The sequence below is a fragment of the Oreochromis niloticus genome, unplaced genomic scaffold, assembly GCF_001858045.2.
Source record: "Oreochromis niloticus isolate F11D_XX unplaced genomic scaffold, O_niloticus_UMD_NMBU tig00000734_pilon, whole genome shotgun sequence".
In the NCBI taxonomy this organism is placed as follows: domain Eukaryota; kingdom Metazoa; phylum Chordata; class Actinopteri; order Cichliformes; family Cichlidae; genus Oreochromis; species Oreochromis niloticus.
Window position 1 is genome coordinate 819559 of NW_020327228.1, and position 26445 is coordinate 846003.

Sequence of the window (26445 nt, forward strand, 5' to 3'; positions counted from 1 at the left end):
CTCTATCTGCCATTCTGCAATTCATCTCATGTAAACAATAACGTGGGGCACAGCGTGACGTGAAAAGAGGCACATACCTTTGACGTTGCCTGACGAACTCTGTATTCCTCGTCCACACGTAAACGCAAAAAAGGAGTTTTAAAAAATCTCCGTTTTCGGTGATTTGAAACACCGTTTCCGTGTGGACGAAACAGCTGCGTGTTCAAAAATACCCGTGTAGCTGCGGAGGCAGCGTAACAGAGTTAGTAGTTTATTTTCTTACTGCCTGTCATTTATTGCAGATTACTTGTATTTTCTTAATTGTTTACTAAATGTTTGAGGTGTGAAATAAACCGCAATGGAGCAAAATATGAGTGTGTGTGGTTGGAGGATGTGTTCGTGCATGCGCGTGCGTGCGCGAGCATTTTTCTTGTAAAACAAGGGGGGCCCAGCAAAAAAAGTTTGGGAACCACTGACTTAGTGGAACATCACTAAACACTCGAGAGGCTTAATTTACTTCCTAGTCCATTAGCTGGCACAACGGTATAGGAACATGTAGGGCATCTAATAAAGTCCCAAACACAACTTAAAAGCGGCATGTAATCCATTACATATTTGTAGTTTATATAATGCACTCCTTTGTTCATTTTAAAGAGAAAACTGAAACAGCACACTGCCGTGTCATGATCAAAAAGGAAAACAAAGAAAATTATTCGGAAGAGAAAATTTTCACAAAGGCTTTGTTTCCTTTCTTAACAAAGCAAAATATAACAGCTATTCCATAGACTGAAACATTAAAGCGCATCCTGGCATAAGATTGCATTTGTCCCCAACCACTGGGAATACTCAGGTTAACTTTTGTGGAGTGGAAAATAGTTAGCGTTCATCCTCCAGCTTCACTATGTTTATACTATACTAACATAGCTGTGTGGCATCATTATATACCAGCTAGTCCAACTTCAGTATCCCTACAAAAGTCACTCCTGTTTAGTTTTCTCTCTTAATTTATGTTGGAAGTGACAGCAGAGCTATACGTTAAATCTCTCAGTCAGAACATGGTATATCATGTTTTGGTGGAAACTAGCGAGCTAACGTCCTGCTAAAGCCGTTAAATATAGTAAATTCGTTTTCATGGATGCCTGAATGATAAACTTAATTGTTACCTTGTATAGTAGCCACAGCGATCTTTTTAGTACAGATGATAGAATTTAGACAGTTTGAAACTCTCAGTAATGCTGCAGTCCTCATTTGATTTTGTGACCTGAAGCAGAGTTTGGGCCAAGACACGACTAATGAAGTCAGACTTTTCTGTTTCGTTTTCACCAGATACACCGTGAAAACGAAACAGAAAACACAAAATACATATCCTAGATGCTTCTTATTAATATAAAGTTAAACATAAATCAAAAAACTAGAGAATACAACAAAATATCAACTAAATAATCAAGTACAGCTTAAAACATGTACCTCGCTACGCCTTACAAATACTGCAATTTTTTCATTTCGTCAGAGTGTCACGCTGCTTTAACCTTCACTGAGAACAACACATGTGCACCACAAAATCCGGTCTGAGCTGGAAGTGCAGCTTGTTGATAACTACGCAACAGAGCCCTCTACTGGACACTACCCGTAGATATACAGGCTTATGTCAATAAAAAAACCCGCACCTTTACACCTGTTAAACAGTCAGACCTGCTTTACATTTCATTGCTTTAGTTATGACGCACTTATTTATGATCGTCCCATAGCCCAACCTACCAAAAGAGACTATATATTGAATTCCTTAAGAGATGTTGACTGACAAGTGTAGACGGGCTGAAATACATTTGTTATAATAGCTGATGAATTTAATTTTTATTTGAACCTTTAATGTAATCTCAGATTTTAAAATCACATTTTAAGTGAGCAACAGAATCAATATCAGACTTGGTCACTTAAACAAACTAAAAGTCAGATCTTGGGAACACGGACATGTCTGCTTTAACTGCATCACTCTGCTGGACCTTTCTGGTTGTCATGGTCTCTGCAGGTGAGATTTAACTATTTGTTTCTGGGATAATGAGGAATAAAGTATCAGTCTGGTTTATATTTGAATAATATTTATTACTTATGAGTTATTATCATATAGATTTAGTTTGTCTGTGTGTGAATGAGACAGGAGGATGGATGGACACTTAACATCTGTAATCCAGCTGTGACTAGGGATGGGTGTTGATAAGATTTTTTACGATTCCAATTCCATTTTCGATTCTGTTTCATGATTCGATTCTTTATCGATTATTTTTTAAAAAGGAGAACACTAAGGTTGAATAGCTTAGAACTTTGTTTTAAATCTTCTCTTTGAACAAGATAGAAATTTAGGAGTAGCATGGCCTTACAAACCCAACAGTGAGATCTTAAGAGATCCTTAAGAGATCCAGCCTATGGCTCTTCAATGGGGTGTCACAGGGTCCCCAGGAAAAAAAATTGTAAATGTAAAATAATAAAATAAATATTCTTCTGTAGCAATAACAAAGTATAACATAAATTATTCTGTAGCAATTACACAAGAATATCCAGTAATGTCCCTGCCTACAATTAAACACATTCACTTACCGAAAATCGGGGGCATCTGCTGTGGCAAATGGGTGCAAGCCTTTGACCACAAACTGGGTCACTGCTCGGTGACATTCGTCTATCCTGGCCTGAAAGGAGACGCTACCGGTAGACTGCAGCGACAACTGCCAGCTTACGCCAGCCAGACTCTGTCTGTCTCTCTCATCATGGTCACCTAAATGCACAGTAATGGCAGGTTTTGTAATAAGGCAGATCGCGCTAACATAATATGCACTGTTAGTTGATTATTTACCTGCCGCATTAACGGGAGAGGACGTGCAAACGTTACCGCTGCTGCTGGGTTGAGATTCACGAGTCCGGAGCGGAATTAAAAACACGACATTCATTTAAGGTAATCGCGCGTTTTGTGAGCAAATTCGTAGTGTTTCCTCCCTTAAATTAAATATCTACTTTGCAAGTATTGCAAGTTGTCATCCGTTCTCGTAAAGTATAATCGAACTTTTGAGCATTTGAGCCGCTTAGGCGCCGTGTTTCCTGCCAGGTAAATGACGCACCACAACGTGGTGACGTCATTCTGGGCGACAGAAATCGATAAAGGAATCGTTTGCAAATATGCCAAACAATTGCAAGGAATTGAAACAGTGGGAACCGGTTCTCAACAAGAACCGGGGGCGTTTATCAATATGCGTACTTGTGCGTACTTGCGTTCTCGTGTACTCGTGATACGTCATCAGTCGGAGACCAAGTACTGTTCCAATTCGAAGTACGCATCACGCCGAGAACGCGAAAAAGTCCCGGATGTGTTCTCGATCCGCCCATTTTATCGAGCATGCATCGGTGTAGACTTGGGACAGCTAAATATCCCAGAATGCATTTCGTCCAAAACTCAACAGCGGACTCCCGGCACATCGTCGTCGTCCCCCCCCCCCCCCCCCCGCTCGCGGACTTCTCTCTACTCAGGTTAAAGAAACCCCAGCAGCTGTCTATAGTATTGAGTGTCCACTAGAATAGAAATAAAAGCGTTCTAACATCTCACCTGCTTGTTTTTATTAAGGTATGTACACGTATGTACATATACACTATTTTTATTAATAGAGGTTTCACTACTGAGGTTAAAAATGATATATAAGTCACGTAGATCACTTCTAAATGTTAATGTTTGGTTTATTTCAGTGTGTTATTTGTTCCTGAGTAAACCGGTTTGGCTGTGATTAAAGTTAAGCTTCATAACATGTTACTCACAGTTAAATTAGGAGGGGACGGCAGTAAAAACTCCGGACCTGTGACATCATCACGTACGCAGGTGTTCCGACTGTACAAATCACAGGTCCGTGCTCTCGTACTTGAGAATTGAGAAACATCCCACGAGTCCGTGCTCGCGTTCTCGGCGGGTACGTACTCCCGTGCGTTCTCGGCGGGTACGTACTCACCGAGCACGCGAGTACGTACTCGCGTACTTGGGCATTGATAAACGGCCCGGGTTTCGATACCCATCCCTAACTGTGACAGAGACAAAGTGTGTGTCAGTGGCGGAGCGGGGGGGGGGCTTACTGGGATTAAGCCCCGGTTGTTTTTTTCAGAAGCCCGGGATCTTTTGGAGTGTAATTTTTTCATAGTTAGATGCCTGACTGACAACTGTATAAAACAAAAACTACACACAATATCCGAAGCACATAGTGCACACTGTGGGAATTTACGACTGTGCGTGAATGCCCCCCTAATATTGGTATGATCCGAGCTCAGGCACTAAGCCACTGAGCGAGGGTGCGCTGTTGGAGAAACGGAGGGAGGCGGAGAGAGGCAGACAGAGGAGAGCTTAAGTTCCACCAGGTACCAAAGCAAATCATTCGTGCTGTACAAATGATGTAAATATGACGGTTTATCGCGAAAGATCAGAGATGGGCAGTAACGCGTTACTGTAATCTGATTACTTTTTTCAAGTAACAAGTAATGTAAGGGATTACTATTGCAAAAACGGTAATTAGATTACCGTTACTTTCACGTTGGAACGCTGCGTTACTGCGTTACTAAAACCGTGATTTTTTGCAAGAACGTCTCATGACAGTGACGTAAGCGAGTGCGACGTTAGTGACAACAGCTGTCTGCAGATCATAATATATCGAGTGCGGACAGAGTGTAGCATGCAGCCTTTAAAGCGTGGAAGTACTGACCTTATTTTGAGTTTGATTCCATAAAAAGTGACAAAAACATTAGTGTCCGTTGTGCGTGGGAAGAAAACTTCTTTTTACAGCGAAAAAACCCCTAAACTTCCAAGCAAGCACCGAGTGTACTACGATGTAATGTGAAATTCACAGAGAAACTCGCGGATTCTTCCACTGACCGCTGCGGCACACCTGCACCAGGGTAAACCTCCGCCTACCCCAGTCCTGCTTTACAGGTGAAAATAGAGCAACAGGACCACTGAGTCTTTGATTTTATTTATTTTCTGCTGTGTTTTACTTGCATCTATTTGAAAGAGTGAGTGTAAAGACAAAAAAATATTTTATTTTATGTGCTGGAATGTGCAGAAAATAGGTTTAATTGTTAAACAAATTTCTTCCAGTCAGAAAATGTTGCATATAATTTAATTTTTGCTTGATGCATAAAGTTAAAAGATTAAAACTAATAAAACAAGTTTTAAAAAGAGACGTTTCCATTTGATTACATTTTGTATGATGAATTATGCAGAAAAAGTAGAATTGGGCTGAAAGATCTATCGCTTTATCACCTATTCAGGTTGTAAATCGTGTTTTTAAAAAGTAACTAAGTAACTAAGTAATTAATTACTTTTGAAAATAAGTAATCAGTAAAGTAACGGGATTACTTTTGGGGGGAAGTAATCAGTAATTAGTAACTGATTACTTTTTTCAAGTAACTTGACCAACACTGCGAAAGATTGATATCAAACTGATTACTTGACCCATATTACGTTACTTGCTCTTCAAGTGAATCAACAAATGGCGAAATGAAAAGCCGAACAACAACAATGTTGTTGTTTTTTTTAGCTTACATGTGTGTTTATTTCATATTTTCAGTTGTTACCATCCACGGCTAAATAAATCGGTTTCAGTAATGCACTGACATACAAGAATGGACATAAGGGGCTTCGTTCAAAGAAAAAAACTCTGGTAGATGTTATTTTATATATTATGCTAAGTATGTTGTTCAGTATATTCCTATGCAAAACAAGAGGAATTTCAATACACAGCAGTATATTCACAGTTTAAACCAGATATTTACATACACTTTATGGAAAACACAAGAACATTTTTTTACTGTACAACATCAATTTAGAGTAAACTTGTTTTGTTTTGGATAAATAAATATGAATTAGTTAAATGTCAGAATAAAGAGAGACAGAGCTGTCTATTTTTTATCACTTTCATCAAATTTAGGAGTACATATACACTAAGTTTATTGTTAATTAATAAGAAAACTCCAGACGATTCCATTCTGAGCTGAAGAAGCTTCTGATAGGTTAGTAGAGTCCATGTGAGTAAATTGGTGGCACACCTGTGGATGCATATAAGCCTGTGTTTTGCCTTATATGCCTGTCAACCAAAACACCAGGAAAAGAATTGTGGAGCTCCATAAGTGTGGCTCAATTTTGAATACAATTTGGTGCCATTTGCAATTAAGAAATAGACAATTTCTCTCTTTACTCTTAAAGTTAACAAACATGTTTTTTATATTTATCAACCTAAAAAAATTTAAACATTTAGTCTGATTTGATGTTACAATTAAAAAAGTGTTCGCATTTTGATCTGAAGAGTATGTACAGTAAATATCTGGTTTCAACTGTATATTTGATGATTGTCAGCACAAAGAGGGAGAGAGAGGAACAGAGAGGGAGAAGGAGAGGAGAATGAGGACAGAACAGAGATGGAACAAGAGCAGGTGAGACACACATGTTAGTCAAATGGTTGTTTAGGACATAAGAGCTAAGCAGGGAAGATAAGGGAAAGGAGAGGAGAGGAGAAAAATGCAACCGCCTTCGCTGAGAGCCAAAAGAAGAAGTAGGGCACTTTTGCACTAAATGGCAAAAGTCTCTTACCGACAGTATACCCACTCGCACCCGAGTGAATTAATTGCCTCTGGTTTCTTCCACAGAAGAGCGCTGACTTCACCCCACACACCCACTACCTTTTCACAGCTCTTCAGCCAATCACCTGGCAGAGAGCAACAAACTGCCAGGTGACACTTGTTACAATGTATATACACGGCGTTTTTTCCTCAATAGTTTCGCCACGTTAGCGCTAGCAAGCACTCTCTGCTTATGAGCAAAAACAAACAAACAAACAAACAAATCAGGGGAAGTTTTAGGAGTGACAGCGAGAGAGAGAGAAAGACAGAGAGAGAGAGAGAGAGCAGGAAAAGAGAGAGAGCGAGTTTTGAGATGTGAGAGATTTGTGACGTTTAGCGTGTTTGGAGTGTGTAGTTAATGTGTTGTCTTGTGTAGTTAGTGTGTAGTGTTGTGGATAGTTTTGTGTTGTGTGTCAGAACAATGACGCGACTGCTGTCTCCAGGTAGAAACAGGAGTGATACACCTGCTGCTGTCAGACCTGCAGGCTGTGATGTTCTCCTTTATAGTGGACAGAAATTATGTTTTTGGAGTGGCACAAATAATTTGTGTGGCATCTTATTGAATGAAGAACAGCTGATTGTTCTGTGAATAGTTTGAAATGGTTATTTTAAAAAAGGGTAAAAGGTAAATGGATGCAAATAACTTTGTAGTTTGCAAAACTTGTGCATAGAATTTTAAAATTGACAATTTATATTTGCATTTAAAGTTATGACATGTAATTTATTAAACATGTTTGTGGTTGTTACAGTAAAAATATAACTTTTTCTACTTTGATTTTATGTTTTTTGTCTGATTTTAGATCAATTGTGTTAATACAGTATGTCAAAATGAAAACATGACTGTAAATTCAGACACGTGAGGTTGTGCTGAAAAGGATGATACCAAACAAGGCAAATAAATAGTTTTTAAAGGTAAAATGTGGAGGGAAAATCAAAAGTTGTAAAAAATGGCCAATTATAGCCTGGACCCCAGAGGGTTAAACGTTTTTTTTTTTTGTTTTGTTTTGTTTTTGTTAAAGTAACGCAATAGTTACTTTTCAAGTAATTAATTACTTTTACAATACTGTAACTCAGTTACTAACTCAGTTACCTTTTTGAACTATAATTGACTTACTTTTTCAAAGTAACTTGCCCAACACTGGTCAGTTTTCTCTGTTCTATCATGGGGACAAAAGAATCGGGTTTAATAATACAAACAGCTGTAGCTCCATAAAGGCAGCATGCAGAGACTCACAGTGTCTTATAATGAGAGGCTGCTTTCATACATTATGTTCACTTATTATCAGCACATGTTGTTGTTCTGTGGAAGCTAACATCTTGTAGTTTCTGACTGGGGGTGGGTTTGATTATCGATTTATTGATTAAAATCGATTCTAGCTTGGATAACGTAAAATCAATTCATTAAAATCCTGAATCGATTTTTAGATATAATTTTATTTCTCCCGAAACGCCAGAATCTCAGGTTAAACCTCACAAAATTTTAACAACCACCAAATAGCTATAAACAGATGGTGGTGAAGGTAGCAGAGCACAAAACTGGAAGGAGGCTTCCTGCCATTTAGGACATTTGTCTTTAAGGATGCCTCCGTAAAGCACACAGCATCATCAAGGACCACAGCCACCCAGCGCATCAGCTGTTCTCCTTGTTACCATCTGGCAATTCAATTCAATTCAATTCAATTCAATTTTATTTATATAGCGCCAAATCACAACAAAAGTCGCCTCAAGGCGCTTTATATTGTACAGTAGATAGCACAATAATAAATACAGAGAAAAACCCAACAATCATATGACCCCCTATGAGCAAGCACTAACTCAGAGGCTGAGAGGCTGCCAGGGTGTTTTTGATGCCCCAAATCATTATTGTCTCTTATCATTAACAGAAATAAGAATAGCTTATTCTTATTTCTGTTAATGATAAGAGACAATAATGATTTGGGGCATCAAAAACACCCTGGCAGACGTTACAGGAGTCTGTCTGCTTGGACTACAAGACCTAAAAACAGTTTCTACCATCAAGCCATACGACACCTCAACCACAACACTTAAACACACACAACACAGTCCACAGGACGCACTCAGAAGCTACCCTGCAGCTTCACAAGTACCTTGTATAATCTGCACTGGTCACTTCACTTTATTAGTATTTATATTAAGGGAAATCATTTGCAATACTGTACTAACTGCAAAAAATTTTTTGTACTACTCAGTCTTCTCATTCCTTTTTGCGCTGATTCTGAAGCTGCAGGTTTTTATCTCTCTCCAAACAATATTGACTGAACCAGCAGCAAAAGAAGATCCAAACTACACATAAACATCATCATGAATTCACTCTTAGTTTTGCTTTTTTGCTTCCACCGCAATAAAATCACACTTCATGCACAGCTCTCTCTCTCTCTCTTTCTCTCTCTCTCTCTCTCTACTTTAAGAACAGTTTCCCATCTAAAAATCTTTTTTCTGCATTGCTCGCTTGTTTATTACGCACAAGTCTACCGTTGTTTACAGCGCTGTCGGACGCTTTTTTTCCCCCTTTTGCTTACTTCCAAAAAGAAAGCCTCATTTCTGCTGGTCAATAGTACAAATGTAAGCTTTTTAAAGTTATGCAAAATTGGAAAACGCTTAGCTGTGTCTCTAATAAAACCTCTGTAACTTTGCCCTGCCTTACTTCACTTACTTCACTTCAGCAGCATCAGGTAATGTTCATGTGTTAATGGTTTTCTTTCATTTTTGATCCACTGCAGAATATTTTTTAAGGTTATCTGATATAAAATACCAGGCAAGAAAAGTCGCCTTCGTGTTCTTCTGTGTTTTATCCTCAGTTACTTTGACACAAAGGGATCTGCTGTGATGCTTACACTTTTGATAAAGTCTCACAACTGTCAGATTTCTTTTTATATATATAAAAATATGGAAATGTACTGATACATAATCAGAATTATAATATTTCTGACTGAGGCAAAATTTCCCCAAATTGAATCGAAACGTGGATCGAATCAATTTGGGACCTTGTGAATTGGAATTAAATCGATTCTAGAAATCAATGATGATAACTCAGCCCTATTTCTGACACTTTGCATGTTTAGCATGAGGCTAAAATCCCCCCTCAGTGGGTCACTGGTGACCTGCTGGATGTTCAGAGGTTCATTAAATCCAACATGACTATAAACTCAATTGTCAAAGGAAATAAACAAAATATTTAAAGTCAATCATTCTGATCATAATTGTACTTTGACCTTTAACCTCTCTGCTCTGTGTTGTTTCCTCTTGCAGACCAGAAAACCATCACAGCTGAGTCTGGACAGGACGTCACTCTGACATGTCGAGCTCCAAATAACAACATCAGACGTGTGTATTGGAGCAGAGATGACCTGTTGCCAGAAAATGTGTTTTTGTACCAGCATGGTCGTTTTGATCCATATGACCAGCATCCATCTTTTAAGAACCGGGTGGATCTGCAGGACAGACAGATGAAGGATGGAGACGTGTCTTTGATTCTGAAGGATGTGACGATTAATGATGCTGAAACATATGAGTGTTATGGTTACATGGAAGAAACTCACTCATGGGAGCTCATCAGCATCATCTACCTCAGGGTTTCTCCAGGTGAGTGAGTAGAGTTGAGTGTGTGTGTGATCAGAGGTGAAGCTGCTTCCTGGTTGTTGATGTTTGTTGTATGGATGAGCTGGTGGATGTCAGAGGTAGACAGATGTTTCTCCAGCTGTTGTCTTTGTGGCTGGTAGTCTAGAGTTGTAGAGCAGCATTGTTTGGGTAAGGTTAGAGCAGAAACAAAGACATTTATGAATCAGTCTCTTCTTCTCTTGCTCTCTAACTCGTCTGTAAACATGGGGGGGAAACTCAATGTTAAAGCCTACAGCTGGAGGGTGGAGGGGGAGGGTGAAGCTGGTGGTTGTGAGTCTTTGAAAGTGAATCCTGCCGGTGCCATAGCTGGTGAAAACGTACTTAGTGCAGACACAAAACGTCCATCAGCTTCAAAGTGTGTCAGAAAACTGTCCACATGATGACTGATGGATGAGAGAGGTCCCATTGTTGTTGTTGTGCACAAATCATTGAACAACACAAACACTTAGAGCTCTTTTCAGTGCTGCCTGTTTTGTTACTGCACACATTTCTGATGGTCCTACAGTCCAACGTAGCAAACATCTCCCTGAAGCCTCTTCCTTAGAGACCAAAGGTTGGATCAGAGCGAGCAGCTGAAAGGAGACATCTATGAATGCAGTCAGACACTTTCTCACAACCTCATACTTCATCTGATCACATTTAGGGGGTGTCCAAATGCATGGACTGCATCCTCCTGAGGCCGCATTTGTAGGCCGAATATGTCACAATGACCTGACCTGAAAGATAGGATCATTGCCAAGCTTGAAACCTGGACCCCCTGCAGCCGGTTACCAAGATTACGTGAAGTACCCTCAGAAGGTCTGCTAGATGATGTTAATGCAGCACTACGGACCATACCTACAGCAACGATTACCGACACTAACAAGCTGATCTACAATACGGCAGCAGTGATCAGTGAGATGCTTGGCTACAAGTTGAACAGCCACAAGGGGCAGTACCCTCCATGGAGAAGGAGGCTAGAGGCTAAGATCAAGGTAGCACGGAGGGAGGTTAGCCAACTATCGGAGTTGCAGAAAGGCGCGATGAGGAAGGTGCCTAAGAAGTACAGGAAGCTGTCCATACCTGAGGCCTTGGAAACTGTCAAGCAAAGACTCACAGCCTTGGCCAGCCGCTTGAAGAGATACACAAGAGAGATACAGGGAGTGCAGAATTATTAGGCAAGTTGTATTTTTGAGGAATAATTTTATTATTGAACAACAACCATGTTCTCAATGAACCCAAAAAACTCATTAATATCAAAGCTGAATGTTTTTGGAAGTAGTTTTTAGTTTGTTTTTAGTTTTAGCTATTTTAGGGGGATATCTGTGTGTGCAGGTGACTATTACTGTGCATAATTATTAGGCAACTTAACAAAAAAAAAATATATACCCATTTCAATTATATTTTTTTACCAGTGAAACCAATATAACATCTCCACATTCACAAATATACATTTCTGACATTCAAAAACAAAACAAAAACAAATCAGCGACCAATATAGCCACCTTTCTTTGCAAGAACACTCAAAAGCCTGCCATCCATGCATTCTGTCAGTGTTCTGATCTGTTCACCATCAACATTGCGTGCAGCAGCAACCACAGCCTCCCAGACACTGTTCAGAGAGGTGTACTGTTTTCCCTCCTTGTAAATCTCACATTTGATGATGGACCACAGGTTCTCAATGGGGTTCAGATCAGGTGAACAAGGAGGCCATGTCATTAGTTTTTCTTCTTTTATACCCTTTCTTGCCAGCCACGCTGTGGAGTACTTGGACGCGTGTGATGGAGCATTGTCCTGCATGAAAATCATGTTTTTCTTGAAGGATGCAGACTTGTTCCTGTACCACTGCTTGAAGAAGGTGTCTTCCAGAAACTGGCAGTAGGACTGGGAGTTGAGCTTGACTCCATCCTCAACCCGAAAAGGCCCCACAAGCTCATCTTTGATGATACCAGCCCAAACCAGTACTCCACCTCCACCTTGCTGGCGTCTGGGTCGGACTGGAGCTCTCTGCCCTTTACCAATCCAGCCACGGGCCCATCCATCTGGCCCATCAAGACTCACTCTCATTTCATCAGTCCATAAAACCTTAGAAAAATCAGTCATGAGATATTTCTTGGCCCAGTCTTGACGTTTCAGCTTGTGTGTCTTGTTCAGTGGTGGTCGTCTTTCAGCCTTTCTTACCTTGGCCATGTCTCTGAGTATTGCACACCTTGTGCTTTTGGGCACTCCAGTGATGTTGCAGCTCTGAAATATGGCCAAACTGGTGGCAAGTGGCATCTTGGCAGCTGCACGCTTGACTTTTCTCAGTTCATGGGCAGTTATTTTGCGCCTTGGTTTTTCCACACGCTTCTTGCGACCCTGTTGACTATTTTGAATGAAACGCTTGATTGTTCGATGATCACGCTTCAGAAGCTTTGCAATTTTAAGACTGCTGCATCCCTCTGCAAGATATCTCACTATTTTTGACTTTTCTGAGCCTGTCAAGTCCTTCTTTTGACCCATTTTGCCAAAGGAAAGGAAGTTGCCTAATAATTATGCACACCTGATATAGGGTGTTGATGTCATTAGACCACACCCCTTCTCATTACAGAGATGCACATTACCTAATATGCTTAATTGGTAGTAGGCTTTCGAGCCTATACAGCTTGGAGTAAGACAACATGCACGAAGAGGATGATGTGGACAAAATACTCATTTGCCTAATAATTCTGCACTCCCTGTAGAAGGCAAGAGAATAAACCAGCTGTTCTCCATGGAACCAGCCAAGGTGTACTCTCAGTGGCAGGGGAACATTATGAGAACAGCACCACCAAGGCTGGAGACGGAGCAATACTGGAAGAGCATGTGGGAGAAGGACGCAACCCATAACGGCAATGCTCATTGGCTAGTGGATCTGAGGGCAGACCACAGCGACCTCCCCGAACAGGGTCCAGTAACCATCACAATGGCAGATATTCAAGAAAGGGTCTCCAGTATGAAGAGTTGGACAGCTCTAGGCCCTGACATGGTTCATGCCTACTGGCTGAAGAAGCTGACTGCACTCCACGAGCGCCTGGCAGCACAAATGAACCAGTTGCTAGATCCTCAAGGACCCCCAGAAGGGACCGGTCCCCTCCAACTACCGACCAATAATATATATATATATCATAATAATCTGACAATACATATAATATTGGCCATATTATATTTACATTACCACAGTGAGATGATTTTAGTCTCATGAACAACATTAGCTAATTGTTATTTACTAACTAATCTTGAAATGACTGTTCAGTACAGAAATGAAGCCCAACAATCATGTTTTACAGTCCTGTGGTCTCAGCCTCAGATACTCAACTAATCAAAGTGATGTCATGACAAAAATGAATGACCAATAAAATATTTTTTCTCCTTCATTTCTGTCACACAAAGCTGTATGAAACGTTTCTCGCAGTTAGTATCATGGTTGCTAGGCAACCTGAACAGCACGACAAAGGCTAGTCTGATTTAAATGTGTAGTTTTGTTTTTGACGCCATCGTTGTGTTTGTCACATTAAGCAGGTCAGGTATACCTGTTAGACACCAAACACAGTTTCCACTGTGTGTGTGAAGGAGACACGAGGCTGGGTGGACACTTAACATCTGTAATCCAGCTGTGACAGAGACAAAGAAGTGTAATGGGTGTGTCAGTGTCATGTGTTGTAGTGTCAGGAGTCAGTATACAGCTACAAAGCTTTTTGTTCAGTGTATACAAACAGCTGTAGCTCCATAAAGGCAGCATGCAGAGACTTACAGTGTCTTATAATGAGACGCTGCTTTCTCTCACACATTATGTTCACTTATTATCAGCACATGTTGTTGTTCTGTGGAAGCTAACATCTTGTAGTCAAAGGAATTTGCAAAGAAAAGCGTCTGGACTTCTTTGAGTTGCTTGAAGACGTTTCACCTCTCATCCGAGAAGCTTCTTCAGTTCTAAGGTCAAGTGGCCGAGAGTCCCAGATTTAAACCCAGTGGGAGTATCCCCCCAAAGAGGGACAAAGTACCCCCTGGTGATCCTCTAATCACATGAGCCAAGGTGTGAAAGCGGGTGTGGTACCTAATCAGCCAGGGTTTCGAGTGAGCTCATTGTGAAACCTGGCCCCACCTTGTCATGTGAATTCCTGAGGTCAGATGGCCAAGGATGTGAGTGGGCGTTAAGGCTGGTACTGGTCCGTGTGTGTGGGCTTCCGGTAAACTTCGATGTTGAGGTTGCCATTCTCTTCAATGTGCACGGCGCAGTCCAGGAAAGGCAAACAGTTATCCTTTGTGTCTTCCCTGGTGAACTTGATGTTTTTATCCACAGCGTTAATGTGCGCAGTGAAGGATTCCACTTCTTGTGTCTTGATTTTGACCCAGGTGTCGTCTACATATCTGTACCAGTGGCTGGGTGCTCTCCCTTTAAAAGAGCCAAGAGCCTTTCTTTCCACTTCCTCCATGTAAAGGTTGGCTACAATAGGTGACACAGGGGAGCCCATGGCACAGCCATGTTTTTGTCTGTAGAAGCCTTCGTTGTATTTGAAGTATGTTGTGGTAAGGCAGAGGTCTAACAGTGTGCAAATCTGATCGGGTGTGAAGTTGGTCCTGTCTTCCAAGGAGCTGTCTTCTTGTAGTCGTTTTCTGACAGTCTCCACTGCCTCTGTGGTGGGTATGCAAGTGAAGAGTGAGACTACATCAAAGGACACCATAGTTTCATCTGGATCCAGGGTAAGTTTCTGGACCTTGTCGGTGAAGTCGGTGGAGTTCTTGATGTGGTGTGGGGTGTTCCCCACGAGAGGTGCAAGGATGGTAGCAAGGTGTTTCGCAATGTTGTAAGTAGCTGAGTTTATGCTACTGACTATGGGTCTGAGTGGGACCCCTTCCTTGTGGATTTTAGGAAGTCCATAAATGCAGGGTATGGCATCCCCTGGATAAAGGCGGTGATATGTAATGCGGTCAATGGTTTTGTCCTTTTCAAGGTTTTGAAGGCAAGCTATAACTTTCTTCTTGTAGCTGCTTGTGGGGTCTCGTTTTAAAGCTTCGTAGGTGTTGTTGTCACTGAGGAGAGTAGTGATCTTTGTGTGGTAATCTGTTGTGTTTAGGACCACGGTGCACCTTCCCTTATCCGCTGGTAATATAGTGATGTTGTGGTCTTTGCTCAGGGAAGCGACGGCCTTCTTTTCTTGTAGTGTGAGGTTAGACGGAGGGACTTTCGCACTGGAGAGGGTGGCTGAGACTTTCATCCTGATTTGCTCTGCTTCTGTCTGTGATAATTTATTAATCCGTATGGCGGTTTCTGTGGCTGTGATGAGGTCCACTATGGGCAACTGTTGCGGAGAAATGGCGAAATTGAGTCCTTTGGCTAAAACCCTCTTTTCAGGTTCAGTGAGATTCCGGTCTGAAAAGTTCTTTACCCATTTCTCCTGACTGTCTTCAGGTGTGTTTTCTTCTCTGTGTTGTGTGGGTTCAGACTGAGGGGTGTGGGTTTTTGAAAGCAAGGTGTGAAATTTTCTGCGTTGTCTTTCTTTTCCTTGAGAGTGTTGGGCCCGCTGAGCCTTGTCCACAAACTTGTAAACCTCTTCTAGGATTGGAGAGGGTAGAAGGGTTTCCAGTGCCTGCAGAGTCTGGCTGATCTTGATCTGGAGCGCATCTATAGTGAAATGGACCTGTCTTATCCTTTCACTTAAAAGGTGATTTTGAGCTCTCTGTAGAATCAAGTCTGCTCTGTGTCCCCTGACAGTGGATCCAAGGTGCAAGCTCTTAGGAACAACTCTGCTTTGTCTGCATCTTAGGTTGAAACGAAGGTGGTTCCTATAATCCACCAGTTTCCTTGATTCCCTTTCATACTCCCGTACCAATTGAAGGGTGTTCCTCCCAAAATGTACGGCAATATGTCTGTGAAGGTTCTCAGTCATCCAGGTCATCGTAGTCAAAGGAATTTGCAAAGAAAAGCGTCTGGACTTCTTTGAGTTGCTTGAAGACGTTTCACCTCTCATCCGAGAAGCTTCTTCAGTTCTAAGGTCAAATGGCCCAGACCTCTACATTGGAGAGACCAAACAGCCACTTCACAAGCGCATGGCACAACATAGAAGAGCCACCTCCACAGGACAAGACTCAGCAGTGTATCTGCATCTTAAGGATAAAGGACACTCTTTCGAGGATGCCAATGTTCACATTTTGGACAGAGAGGACAGATGGTTTGAAAGAGGAGTGAAAGAGGCCATCTATGTCCACTGTGAGCGACCATCTTTGAACAGAGGCGGTGGTTTACGACACCAACTGTCTGCCATCTATAATCCAGTTTTGAGTTCCCTCCCCAGACGCCTTAACGCCCACTCACATCCTGGGCCATCTGACCTCAGGAATTCACATGATAGGGTGGGGCCAGGTTTCACAATGAGCTCACCCGAAACCCTGGCTGGTTAGGTACCACACCCGCTTTCACACCTTGGCTCATGTGATTAGAGGATCACCAGGGGGTCCTTTGTCCCTCTTTGGGGGGATACTCCCACTGGGTTTAAATCTGGGACTCTCGGCCATTTGACCTTAGAACTGAAGAAGCTTCTCGGATGAGAAGTGAAACGTCTTCAAGCAACTCAAAGAAGTCCAGACGCTTTTCTTTGCAAATTCCTTTGACTACGATGACCTGGATGACTGAGAACCTTCACAGACATACTAAAATCTTGTAGTTTCTGACACTTTGCATGTTTAGCATGAGGCTAAAATTCCCCCTCAGTGGGTCACTGGTGACCTGCTGGATGTTCAGAGGTTCATTAAATTTAACATGACTAAAAACTCAAATGTCAATAGAAATAAACAAAATATTTAAAGTCAGTCATTCTGATCATAATTGTACTTTGAACTTTAACCTCTCTGCTCTGTGTTGTTTCCTCTTTCAGACCAGAAAACCATCACAGTTGAGTCTGGACAGGACGTCACTCTGACATGTCGAGCTCCAAACAACAACATCAGAGTTGTAGAGTGGAGAAGAGCGGACCTGAAGAACGAATATTTGCTTTTGTACCGGGATGGTCACCCTGTTCCATATCACCAGCATCCATCTTTTAAGAACCGGGTGGATCTGCAGGACAGACAGATGAAGGATGGAGACGTGTCTTTGATTCTGAAGGATGTGACGATTAATGATGCTGGAACATACGAGTGTTATGTCTTAATGGCAGAAACAAACTCATGGAAACTCATCAGCTTCATCTCCCTGAGTGTTGCTGTTCCTCCAGGTGAGTGAGTAGAGTTGAGTGTGTGTGTGATCAGAGGTGAAGCTGCTTCCTGGTTGTTGATGTGTGTTTGTTGTATGGAGTAGCTGGTGGATGTCAGAGGTAGACAGATGTTTCTCCAGCTGTTGTCTTTGTGGCTGGTAGTCTAGAGTTGTAGAGCAGCATTGTTTGGGTAAGGTTAGAGCAGAAACAAAGACACTTATGAATCAGTCTCTTCTTCTCTTGCTCTCTAACTCGTCTATAAACATGGGGGGGAAACTCAATGTTAAAGCCTACAGCTGGAGGGTGGAGGGGGAGGGGAGGGTGAAGCTGGTGGTTGTGAGTCTGTGGAAGTGAATCCTGCCAGTGCCGTAGCTGGTGAAAACGTACTTGGTGCAGACACAAAACGTCCATCAGCTTCAAAGTGTGTCAGAAAAATGTCCACATGATGACTGATGGATGAGAGAGGTCCCAGTTTTGTTGTTTTGCACAAATCATTGAACAACACAAACACTTAGAGCTCCTTTCAGTGCTGCCTGTTTTGTTACTGCACACATTTCTGATGGTCCTACAGTCCAACGTAGCAAACATCTCCCTGAAGCCTCTTCCTTAGAGACCAAAGGTTGGATCAGAGCAAGCAGCTGAAAGGACACATCTATGAATGCAGGCAGAGACTTTCTCACAACCTCACACTTCATCTGATCACATTTAGACTCAACTTTACAATACGATTTTAATTTGTAGCTTTGTTTTTGACACCATCGTTGTGTTTGTCACATTAAGCAGGTCAGGTATAGCTGTTAGAAACCAAACACAGTTTCCACTGTGTTATGATGATTTCTGATATGAGGTTCAGTTCTACGGTGCAGATCGCAGGGTGTGCACAGGTCAAGTGCCACTATGACCCTCCAGAAAATTACGAGGACAGGGGATGATCGTTCAGCTCTTTAATGGCAGATTTAGCGTGGGTGTGGGTATGTGTGGTTCTACAAACAGAATGGAAAAACAGAACACAAATTACAATCAAACTATAGACAACAATAATCACCATATACCATATTACAGCCACATACTTGTCTTATAAGCCCTACTACTAAGCTGACGGCCTTCACTTATAGTCTGAACCATATTTGGCAACAAAGAAAATAAACATCTTTCCATCAGTTAACTCTTGTGCCCCACTCACTTATGATGCTAACTAAAGAAGACAAATACACATAACAAATCACCAAATCAAACCGAACTCAGTTTGGCCTAGGCGAACTGAGCTTAGCTTAGCCCGCTTAGCTTAGCTTAGCGATAACTTAGCTTATAGAAAATGTACAAACAGAGGATGTCCAGAGTGATAAAACATACAGGCTATCCTTACACAAGAAATATCCTGTAACTCACCAGTCTTATGGACACACACTCTCAATGAACCCACATAAACTGCTCCCGATCATAACTTGTTATTCACACTGCCTCCATGAACACCATTTTTCATCGCAGTCAAAACATTACTCGCAAAACGTCCGCGCCCTCTAGTGGCAAGGCAGAAACTGCATCTCAGTCCTGCCCTCAGAACACACTGTGTGTGTGAATGAGACATGAACCTGGGTGGACACTTAACATCTGTACTCCAGCTGTGACAGAGACAGAGAAGTGTAATGTGTGTGTCAGTGTGATGTGTTGTAGTGTCAGGAGTCAGTATACAGCTACAAAGCTTTTTGTTCAGTGTATACAAACAGCTGTAGCTCCATAAAGGCAGCATGCAGAGACTCACAGTGTCTTATAATGAGAGGCTGCTTTCTCTCACACATTATGTTCACTTATTATCAGCACATGTTGTTGTTCTGTGGAAGCTAACATCTTGTAGTTTCTGACACTTTGCATGTTTAGCATGAGGCTAAAATTCCCCCTCAGTGGGTCACTGGTGACCTGCTGGATGTTCAGAGGTTCATTAAATCCAACATGACTAAAAACTCAAATGTCAAAGGAAATAAACAAAATATTTAAAGTGTTACGGGTCCGAAATTGAGGACGAGAGTAAAACAATCATGGTCCAAAAGAGGTCGATCAAACAATTGATTTTTAATAAATACACGCAGCGTGGAGAGGTGTAAACTGCAAAACAGTTGTACATCTCTACCCAAAATACACTCTAGATTGCTTTTATAACATCAGGGTATTATGACGCCCCCTCATGCGTTTACAAGCACATAATTTGCATCTTAAGAACATTGTTTGCCCCTTGTACAGACAATGATCTATTCTAAGAAATAAATGCAGACACAGAAGTTCCCCTTTCTGGCATCCTCTTTCAAATATGGTGATGATCTCAGGCCTTTGAGGTCACCATGGACTGGACATCCTTCTGTCACCTGTAACTAGGCAAACTCAAATACCACAAAAAGCTGAATACATTCAGGCCTTTGCTCAGCTACTATTTTACTGTAACAATATACTCAGCATATGAGTTTTGATATATATATATTTAACTCAATCATTTTAAAGTGGTTATAACTGCACCTATAATAAACATGTTAATATTTGATTATGATAACCCCTGTAATACAAATTATAACCTAATGGCAGCAGCTTCAATCAATGCTCTGATGAATGATAATTGATGCAATGATAAGGATGATGGTTATATACAGTTCAGCAGTAAACTAATTTCTTTAAATCTTACAAAAGTCAATCATTCTGATCATAATTGTACTTTGACCTTTAACCTCTCTGCTCTGTGTTGTTTCCTCTTTCAGAGCGGAAACTCATCACAGCTGAGTCTGGACAGGACGTCACTCTGACATGTCGAGCTCCAAACATCAGACGTGTGTATTGGAGCAGAGATGACCTGTTGCCAGAAAATGTGTTTTTGTACCAGCATGGTCGTTTCGATCCAGACAACCAGCATCCATCTTTTGAGAACCGGGTGGATCTGCAGGACAGACAGATGAAGGATGGAGACATGTCTTTGATTCTGAAGGATGTGTCGATTAATGATGGTGGAACATACGAGTGTTATGGCTTCATGGCAGAAACACACTCATGGAAACTCATCAGCATCATCTACCTCAGGGTTTCTCCAGGTGAGTGAGTAGAGTTGAGTGTGTGTGTGATCAGAGGTGAAGCTGCTTCCTGGTTGTTGATGTTTGTTTGTTGTATGGATGAGCTGGTGGATGTCAGAGGTAGACAGATGTTTCTCCAGCTGTTGTCTTTGTGGCTGGTAGTCTAGAGTTGTAGAGCAGCATTGTTTGGGTAAGGTTAGAGCAGAAACAAAGACATTTATGAATCAGTCTCTTCTTCTCTTGCTCTCTAACTCGTCTGTAAATATCATCCCAGCTTTAAACTCAGATTTAGAATCTGATTCAGTTATTCACCGACAGTTAAACTACAGGCATCATCAGCAGAAACAGTTGGCCAGTCTGCTTCAACTTCTTCATTCTGGTTCATTTGTTATTAACATTTATTAAAGATTTATTCTCATACACATTTAGTTTGTCTGTGTGTGTGAAGGAGACACGAGGTTGGGTGGACACTTAACATCTGTAATCCAGCTGTGACAGAGACAAAGAAGTGTAATGTGTGTGTCAGTGTGATGTGTTGTAGTGTCAGGAGTCAGTATACAGCTACAAAGCTTTTTGTTCAGTGTATACAAACAGCTGTAGCTCCATAAAGGCAGCATGCAGAGACTCACAGTGTCTTATAATGAGAGGCTGCTTTCTCTCACACATTATGTTCACTTATTATCAGCACATGTTGTTGTTCTGTGGAAGCTAACATCTTGTAGTTTCTGACACTTTGCATGTTTAGCATGAGGCTAAAATTCCCCCTCAGTGGGTCACTGGTGACCTGCTGGATGTTCAGAGGTTCATTAAATCCAACGTGACTAAAAACTCAAATGTCAAAGGAAATATTTAAAATATTTAAAGTCAATCATTCTGATCATTATTGTACTTTGACCTTTAACCTCTCTGCTCTGTGTTGTTTCCTCTTTCAGTCCAGAAAACCATCACAGCTGAGTCTGGACAGGACGTCACTCTGACATGTCAAGCTCCACACAACAAGATCAGAGCTGTAGAGTGGAGCAGAGCTGACCTGAAGAACGAATATCTGCTTTTGTACCGAGATCGTCACTTTGTTCCAGATGACCAGCATCCATCTTTTAAGAACCGGGTGGATCTGAAGGACAGACAGATGAAGGATGGAGACGTGTCTTTGATTCTGAAGGATGTGATGATTAATGACGCTGAAACATATGAGTGTTATGGCTTCATGGCAGAAACACACTCATGGAAACTCATCAGCTCCATCTCCCTGAGTGTTGTTGATCCTCCAGGTGAGTGAGTAGAGTTGAGTGTGTGTGTGATCAGAGGTGAAGCTGCTTCCTGGTTGTTGATGTGTGTTTGTTGTATGGAGTAGCTGGTGGATGTCAGAGGTAGACAGATGTTTCTCCAGCTGTTGTCTTTGTGGCTGGTAGTCTAGAGTTGTAGAGCAGCATTGTTTGGGTAAGGTTAGAGCAGAAACAAAGACATTTATGAATCAGTCTCTTCTTCTCTTGCTCTCTAACTCGTCTGTAAATATCATCCCAGCTTTAAACTCAGATTTAGAATCTGATTCAGTTATTCACCGACAGTTAAACTACAGGCATCATCAGCAGAAACAGTTGGCCAGTCTGCTTCAACTTCTTCATTCTGGTTCATTTGTTATTAACATTTATTAAAGATTTATTCTCATACACATTTAGTTTGTCTGTGTGTGTGAAGGAGACACGAGGTTGGGTGGACACTTAACATCTGTAATCCAGCTGTGACAGAGACAAAGAAGTGTAATGTGTGTGTCAGTGTCATGTGTTGTAGTGTCAGGAGTCAGTATACAGCTACAAAGCTTTTTGTTCAGTGTATACAAACAGCTGTAGCTCCATAAAGGCAGCATGCAGAGACTCACAGTGTCTTATAATGAGAGGCTGCTTTCTCTCACACATTATGTTCACTTATTATCAGCACATGTTGTTGTTCTGTGGAAGCTAACATCTTGTAGTTTCTGACACTTTGCATGTTTAGCATGAGGCTAAAATTCCCCCTCAGTGGGTCACTGGTGACCTGCTGGATGTTCAGAGGTTCATTAAATCCAACATGACTAAAAACTCAAATGTCAAATGAAATAAACAAAATATTTAAAGTCAATCATTCTGATCATAATTGTACTTTGACCTTTAACCTCTCTGCTCTGTGTTGTTTCCTCTTTCAGACCCAAAGATCATCACAGCTGAGTCTGGACAGGACGTCACTCTGACATGTCGAGCTCCAAAAACCAACATCAGACATGTGTATTGGAGCAGAGATGACCTGTTGCCAGAAAATGTGTTTTTGTACCAGCATGGTCGTTTCAATCCAGACAACCAGCATCCATCTTTTAAGAACCGGGTGGATCTGCATGACAGACAGATGAAGGATGGAGACGTGTCTTTGAATCTGAAGGATGTGACGATTAATGATGCTGGAACATACGAGTGTCATGTTTACATGGAAGAAACTCACTCATGGAAACTCATCAGCATCATCTACCTCAGGGTTTCTCCAGGTGAGTGAGTAGAGTTGAGTGTCAGGGGCGGATCTAGAGAAATTTTCTTAGGGTGGCATGAGGGTGGCAAAGAAATCAAATGGGGTGGCAAAATCAAAGCCTTTTTTTTTTTTCCCAAACACATATGCAGGTGGTTACATATGGTTAAAATGATTCAAATGCAGTAAGTATACACGTTTTTCATATAAATATAGTCTATAACTTAATTATTGTCTGTAGCCCACATAATTACACAATTTAGTTGCATAAAACATGTGAGTTTTGATCTTATGTACTGTATAGCCTGTATAATAAATAAATATGTAGCCCAATAAGTATGAAATCCAGAAAGCTACACAACATGGGGCGGTTCATCTACAAACACAAGTCTAACTTAAGTTTCACACTGTTTTTTGTTAGAAAACAATCACATTGTTACAGCTTAAATTACACAAAATGTCAGAAATCTGCACTGTCATGAACAAAAATTTAAACCTAATTTTTCATGATTTGTTGGATTAACCCACTGAGGTCTGAAATACAACCGGCCATTTTTGACTCCTTTTGAGTTTACGTTTGTATTTCACCCTCAAATTGTTTCATTTTATTTTTCCCCCTTGCCTTGTTTGGTATCATTCTTTTCAGCTCAACTGAATTTAGTTGTTTTTTTCACTAACATACTGCATTAGTATTACTGAAATCACACAAAGAACTTTAAACCCTAGTAGTATTTTTTTACTGTAAAAAAAAAACACAGACATGTTGAGTAAATTTTTATAACTTGAAATGCAAATATAAAATGTACATTTTGTAAACATATACAACTATTTATCTAAAAATGCAGCCAATACACCTGCCGTTTTTTTTTTCATTTTGTACAACCATTTAAAAATATTACTCAAACTAAAATGACAGAACAGTCAGGTGTCGCAATAAGATGCCCCACAAATGATGTGTGCCAGTAAAAAAAACAGTTTGTCCACCAAAAGACAGAGGAGAACAGCACAGGGATAAACCTGCAGGCCTGACAACAGGAGGTGTATCACTCCGCTGGTTTTCTACTTAGTGACAGTGTTTACATTGCAAATGTGCCTTTGTGACATTCATTAGTGCCCTCACTGACACACAAAACAAAACGACTACACAACAGAACAACTACACAAGACAACACAACATACTAAGTATACACTCCACACTAAACGTCACAAATCTCCCACATCTAAAAACTCTCTCTCTCTCACTCTCTCTCTCTCACTCGCTTGCTCTGTCTCGCTGCTGTTACCATCACTCCCAAAACTCTCCCCTCTTCCTAAACAACAAAATCCCACGTGTTGACTTTTGGTCGATTGGTACATTTTTCCACCGATAGGAAAGAGGTGGCTTTTTTCCCCTTACTGTTTTCGCGCTGTCCTTAGAAAACGCTTAAAACACACACAGACAAAAATGTGACGACAGTATTTAGTAAAAAGCGTGGCTTATATATATTATCATAACTCTGGATTTACTGGCCTGTAATTAAAATGTAAAAACTTTGAACTCCGAACTTTCAATATGGGCTGAAATAGAGACTCAGCGTGGCTGCAGCTTGTTGCTATGTCATCTTACATCAGTCATGTGATTTGGAGGTGCAGTGTGTCCGTGGACCCCACAGGGTTAATAACACTCACCTTCCTTCCATTTCCAGAGTGTAACATCCAACCAAATGTGTTAAATCCGAAATTCCTATGGTGTTGTTCAAAATGTGCTCTGGCACAATCATAAGCATCGCTTGCTACTGAAAACAAGAAAAAAGCCGGTCCTGCTGTGGGCTGAACCATTTGTTAATGGTGGAGGGGGGGACACTATGCAATATATTCAGTTTTAGCAATTATATTCACTGCTGACTGTAACTACGCTCAAACTGTTAATGCTATCTTATTTTAATAAACAACACTGTCATATGCAAAACTGGGGTGGCAAGGGATCATTTTAGGGTGGCAGTTGCCACCCCATGCCAGCCTTCTAGATCCGCCCCTGTTGAGTGTGTGTGTGATCAGAGGTGAAGCTGCTTCCTGGTTGTTGATGAGTGTTTGTTGTATGGATGAGCTGGTGGATGTTAGAGGTAGACAGATGTTTCTCCAGCTGTTGTCTTTGTGGCTGGTAGTCTAGAGTTGTAGAGCAGCATTGTTTGGGTAAGGTTAGAGCAGAAACAAAGACATTTATGAATCAGTCTCTTCTTCTCTTGCTCTCTAACTCGTCTGTAAACATGTGTGGGGAAACTCAATGTTAAAGCCTACAGCTGGAGGGGGAGGGGAGGGGTGAAGCTGGTGGTTGTGAGTCTGTGAAAGTGAATCCTGCCGGTGCCATAGCTGCTGAAAACGTACTTAGTGCAGACACAAAACGTCCATCAGCTTCAAAGTGTGTCAGAAAAATGTCCACATGATGACTGATGGATGAGAGAGGTCCCATTTTTGTTGTTGTGCACAAATCATTGAACAACACAAACACTTAGAGCTCCTTTCAGTGCTGCCTGTTTTGTTACTGCACACATTTCTGATGGTCCTACAGTCCAACGTAGCAAACATCTCCCTGAAGCCTCTTCCTTAGAGACCAAAGGTTGGATCAGAGCAGCTGAAAGGACACATCTATGAATGCAGGCAGAGACTTTCTCACAGCCTCACACTTCATCTGATCACAGTTAAACTCAACTTTTTTGCACCTGATGAAAGTCAAAGGCAACACAAAACCATTCAGAGATAATTAATTATGGATTTGACTTTGTTTGAAAGTTAATATTTTCTTGTTCCTGAAAATATTAGCATGTGACTGAACCTTTAAGTGATGCACTGGTGAGCTGATGTGTGGCAACCGGTTAACTAATCGAATCCAGAATAACTCAAAACTAAGATAAACGATCTAAAACTAAAACATAGAAAACATAATTCCCCCATGATATGGTACACGTGGTACAGTCCTCTCAGTACTTCCTGGGGTTTCTTTCCTCATTTGCTCACACTGATGACTTACAGAGACTCTCAGCACTCTCTGAAGCCTCTTCCTTAGAGACCAAAGGTTGGATCAGAGCGAGCAGCTGAAAGGACACTGTTACTCAGTGATGAAACAGACGTTAAGCTAGTTTAACTTTATTTTATTAGACTCTATTGCTGCACACACATAAACATCTGCTCGTACATTTCCTTTTGCTCTTTCCTCATTACAGTAAGAGTCCAAGTGCAACAAAGCTTACAAATCAAAAGAATTGACTCTCTTAAAAGAAAATTTAAAGCATATAAGTGAAGCTTTGTTTTTCTCCACTCCCATCCTTTTCCTTTTGACATGAATACACTGTAACAGTGGCAACATAAATTGTGGCATGAAACATAGTAATACCATTACAACAATACAGTGTCAGGATCCTGGGTCATCTGACCCAGCATTCTTAGTTTTCCTGTGTTCCGGTGTCTTGTTAAGTTCA

At 41.2% G+C, this 26445-nt stretch overlaps 1 protein-coding gene across 1 annotated transcript; it reads left to right on the forward strand.

Moving 5' to 3' along the window:
* Positions 1 to 17180: 17180 nt before the first annotated feature.
* On the forward strand, positions 17181 to 23020 carry LOC109199186 (CD226 antigen-like). Its single transcript, XM_019354520.1, has 4 exons — positions 17181 to 17197; positions 20254 to 20518; positions 21430 to 21768; positions 22680 to 23020. The coding sequence occupies exons 2-4, from the start codon at positions 20383 to 20385 to the stop codon at positions 23018 to 23020; spliced, it is 816 nt and encodes a 271-aa protein (XP_019210065.1). The 5' UTR covers positions 17181 to 17197; positions 20254 to 20382.
* The last annotated feature ends 3425 nt before the right edge of the window (positions 23021 to 26445 follow it).

Coding starts and splice junctions, on each gene's coding strand:
- LOC109199186 (XM_019354520.1), top strand. CDS start 20,383: ATGAAGGATGGAGACATGTCTTTGATTCTGAAGGATGTGTCGATTAAT. Junction 20,519..21,429: donor CTACCTCAGGGTTTCTCCAG/GTGAGTGAGTAG, acceptor TTCCTCTTTCAG/TCCAGAAAACCATCACAGCT. Junction 21,769..22,679: donor GAGTGTTGTTGATCCTCCAG/GTGAGTGAGTAG, acceptor TTCCTCTTTCAG/ACCCAAAGATCATCACAGCT.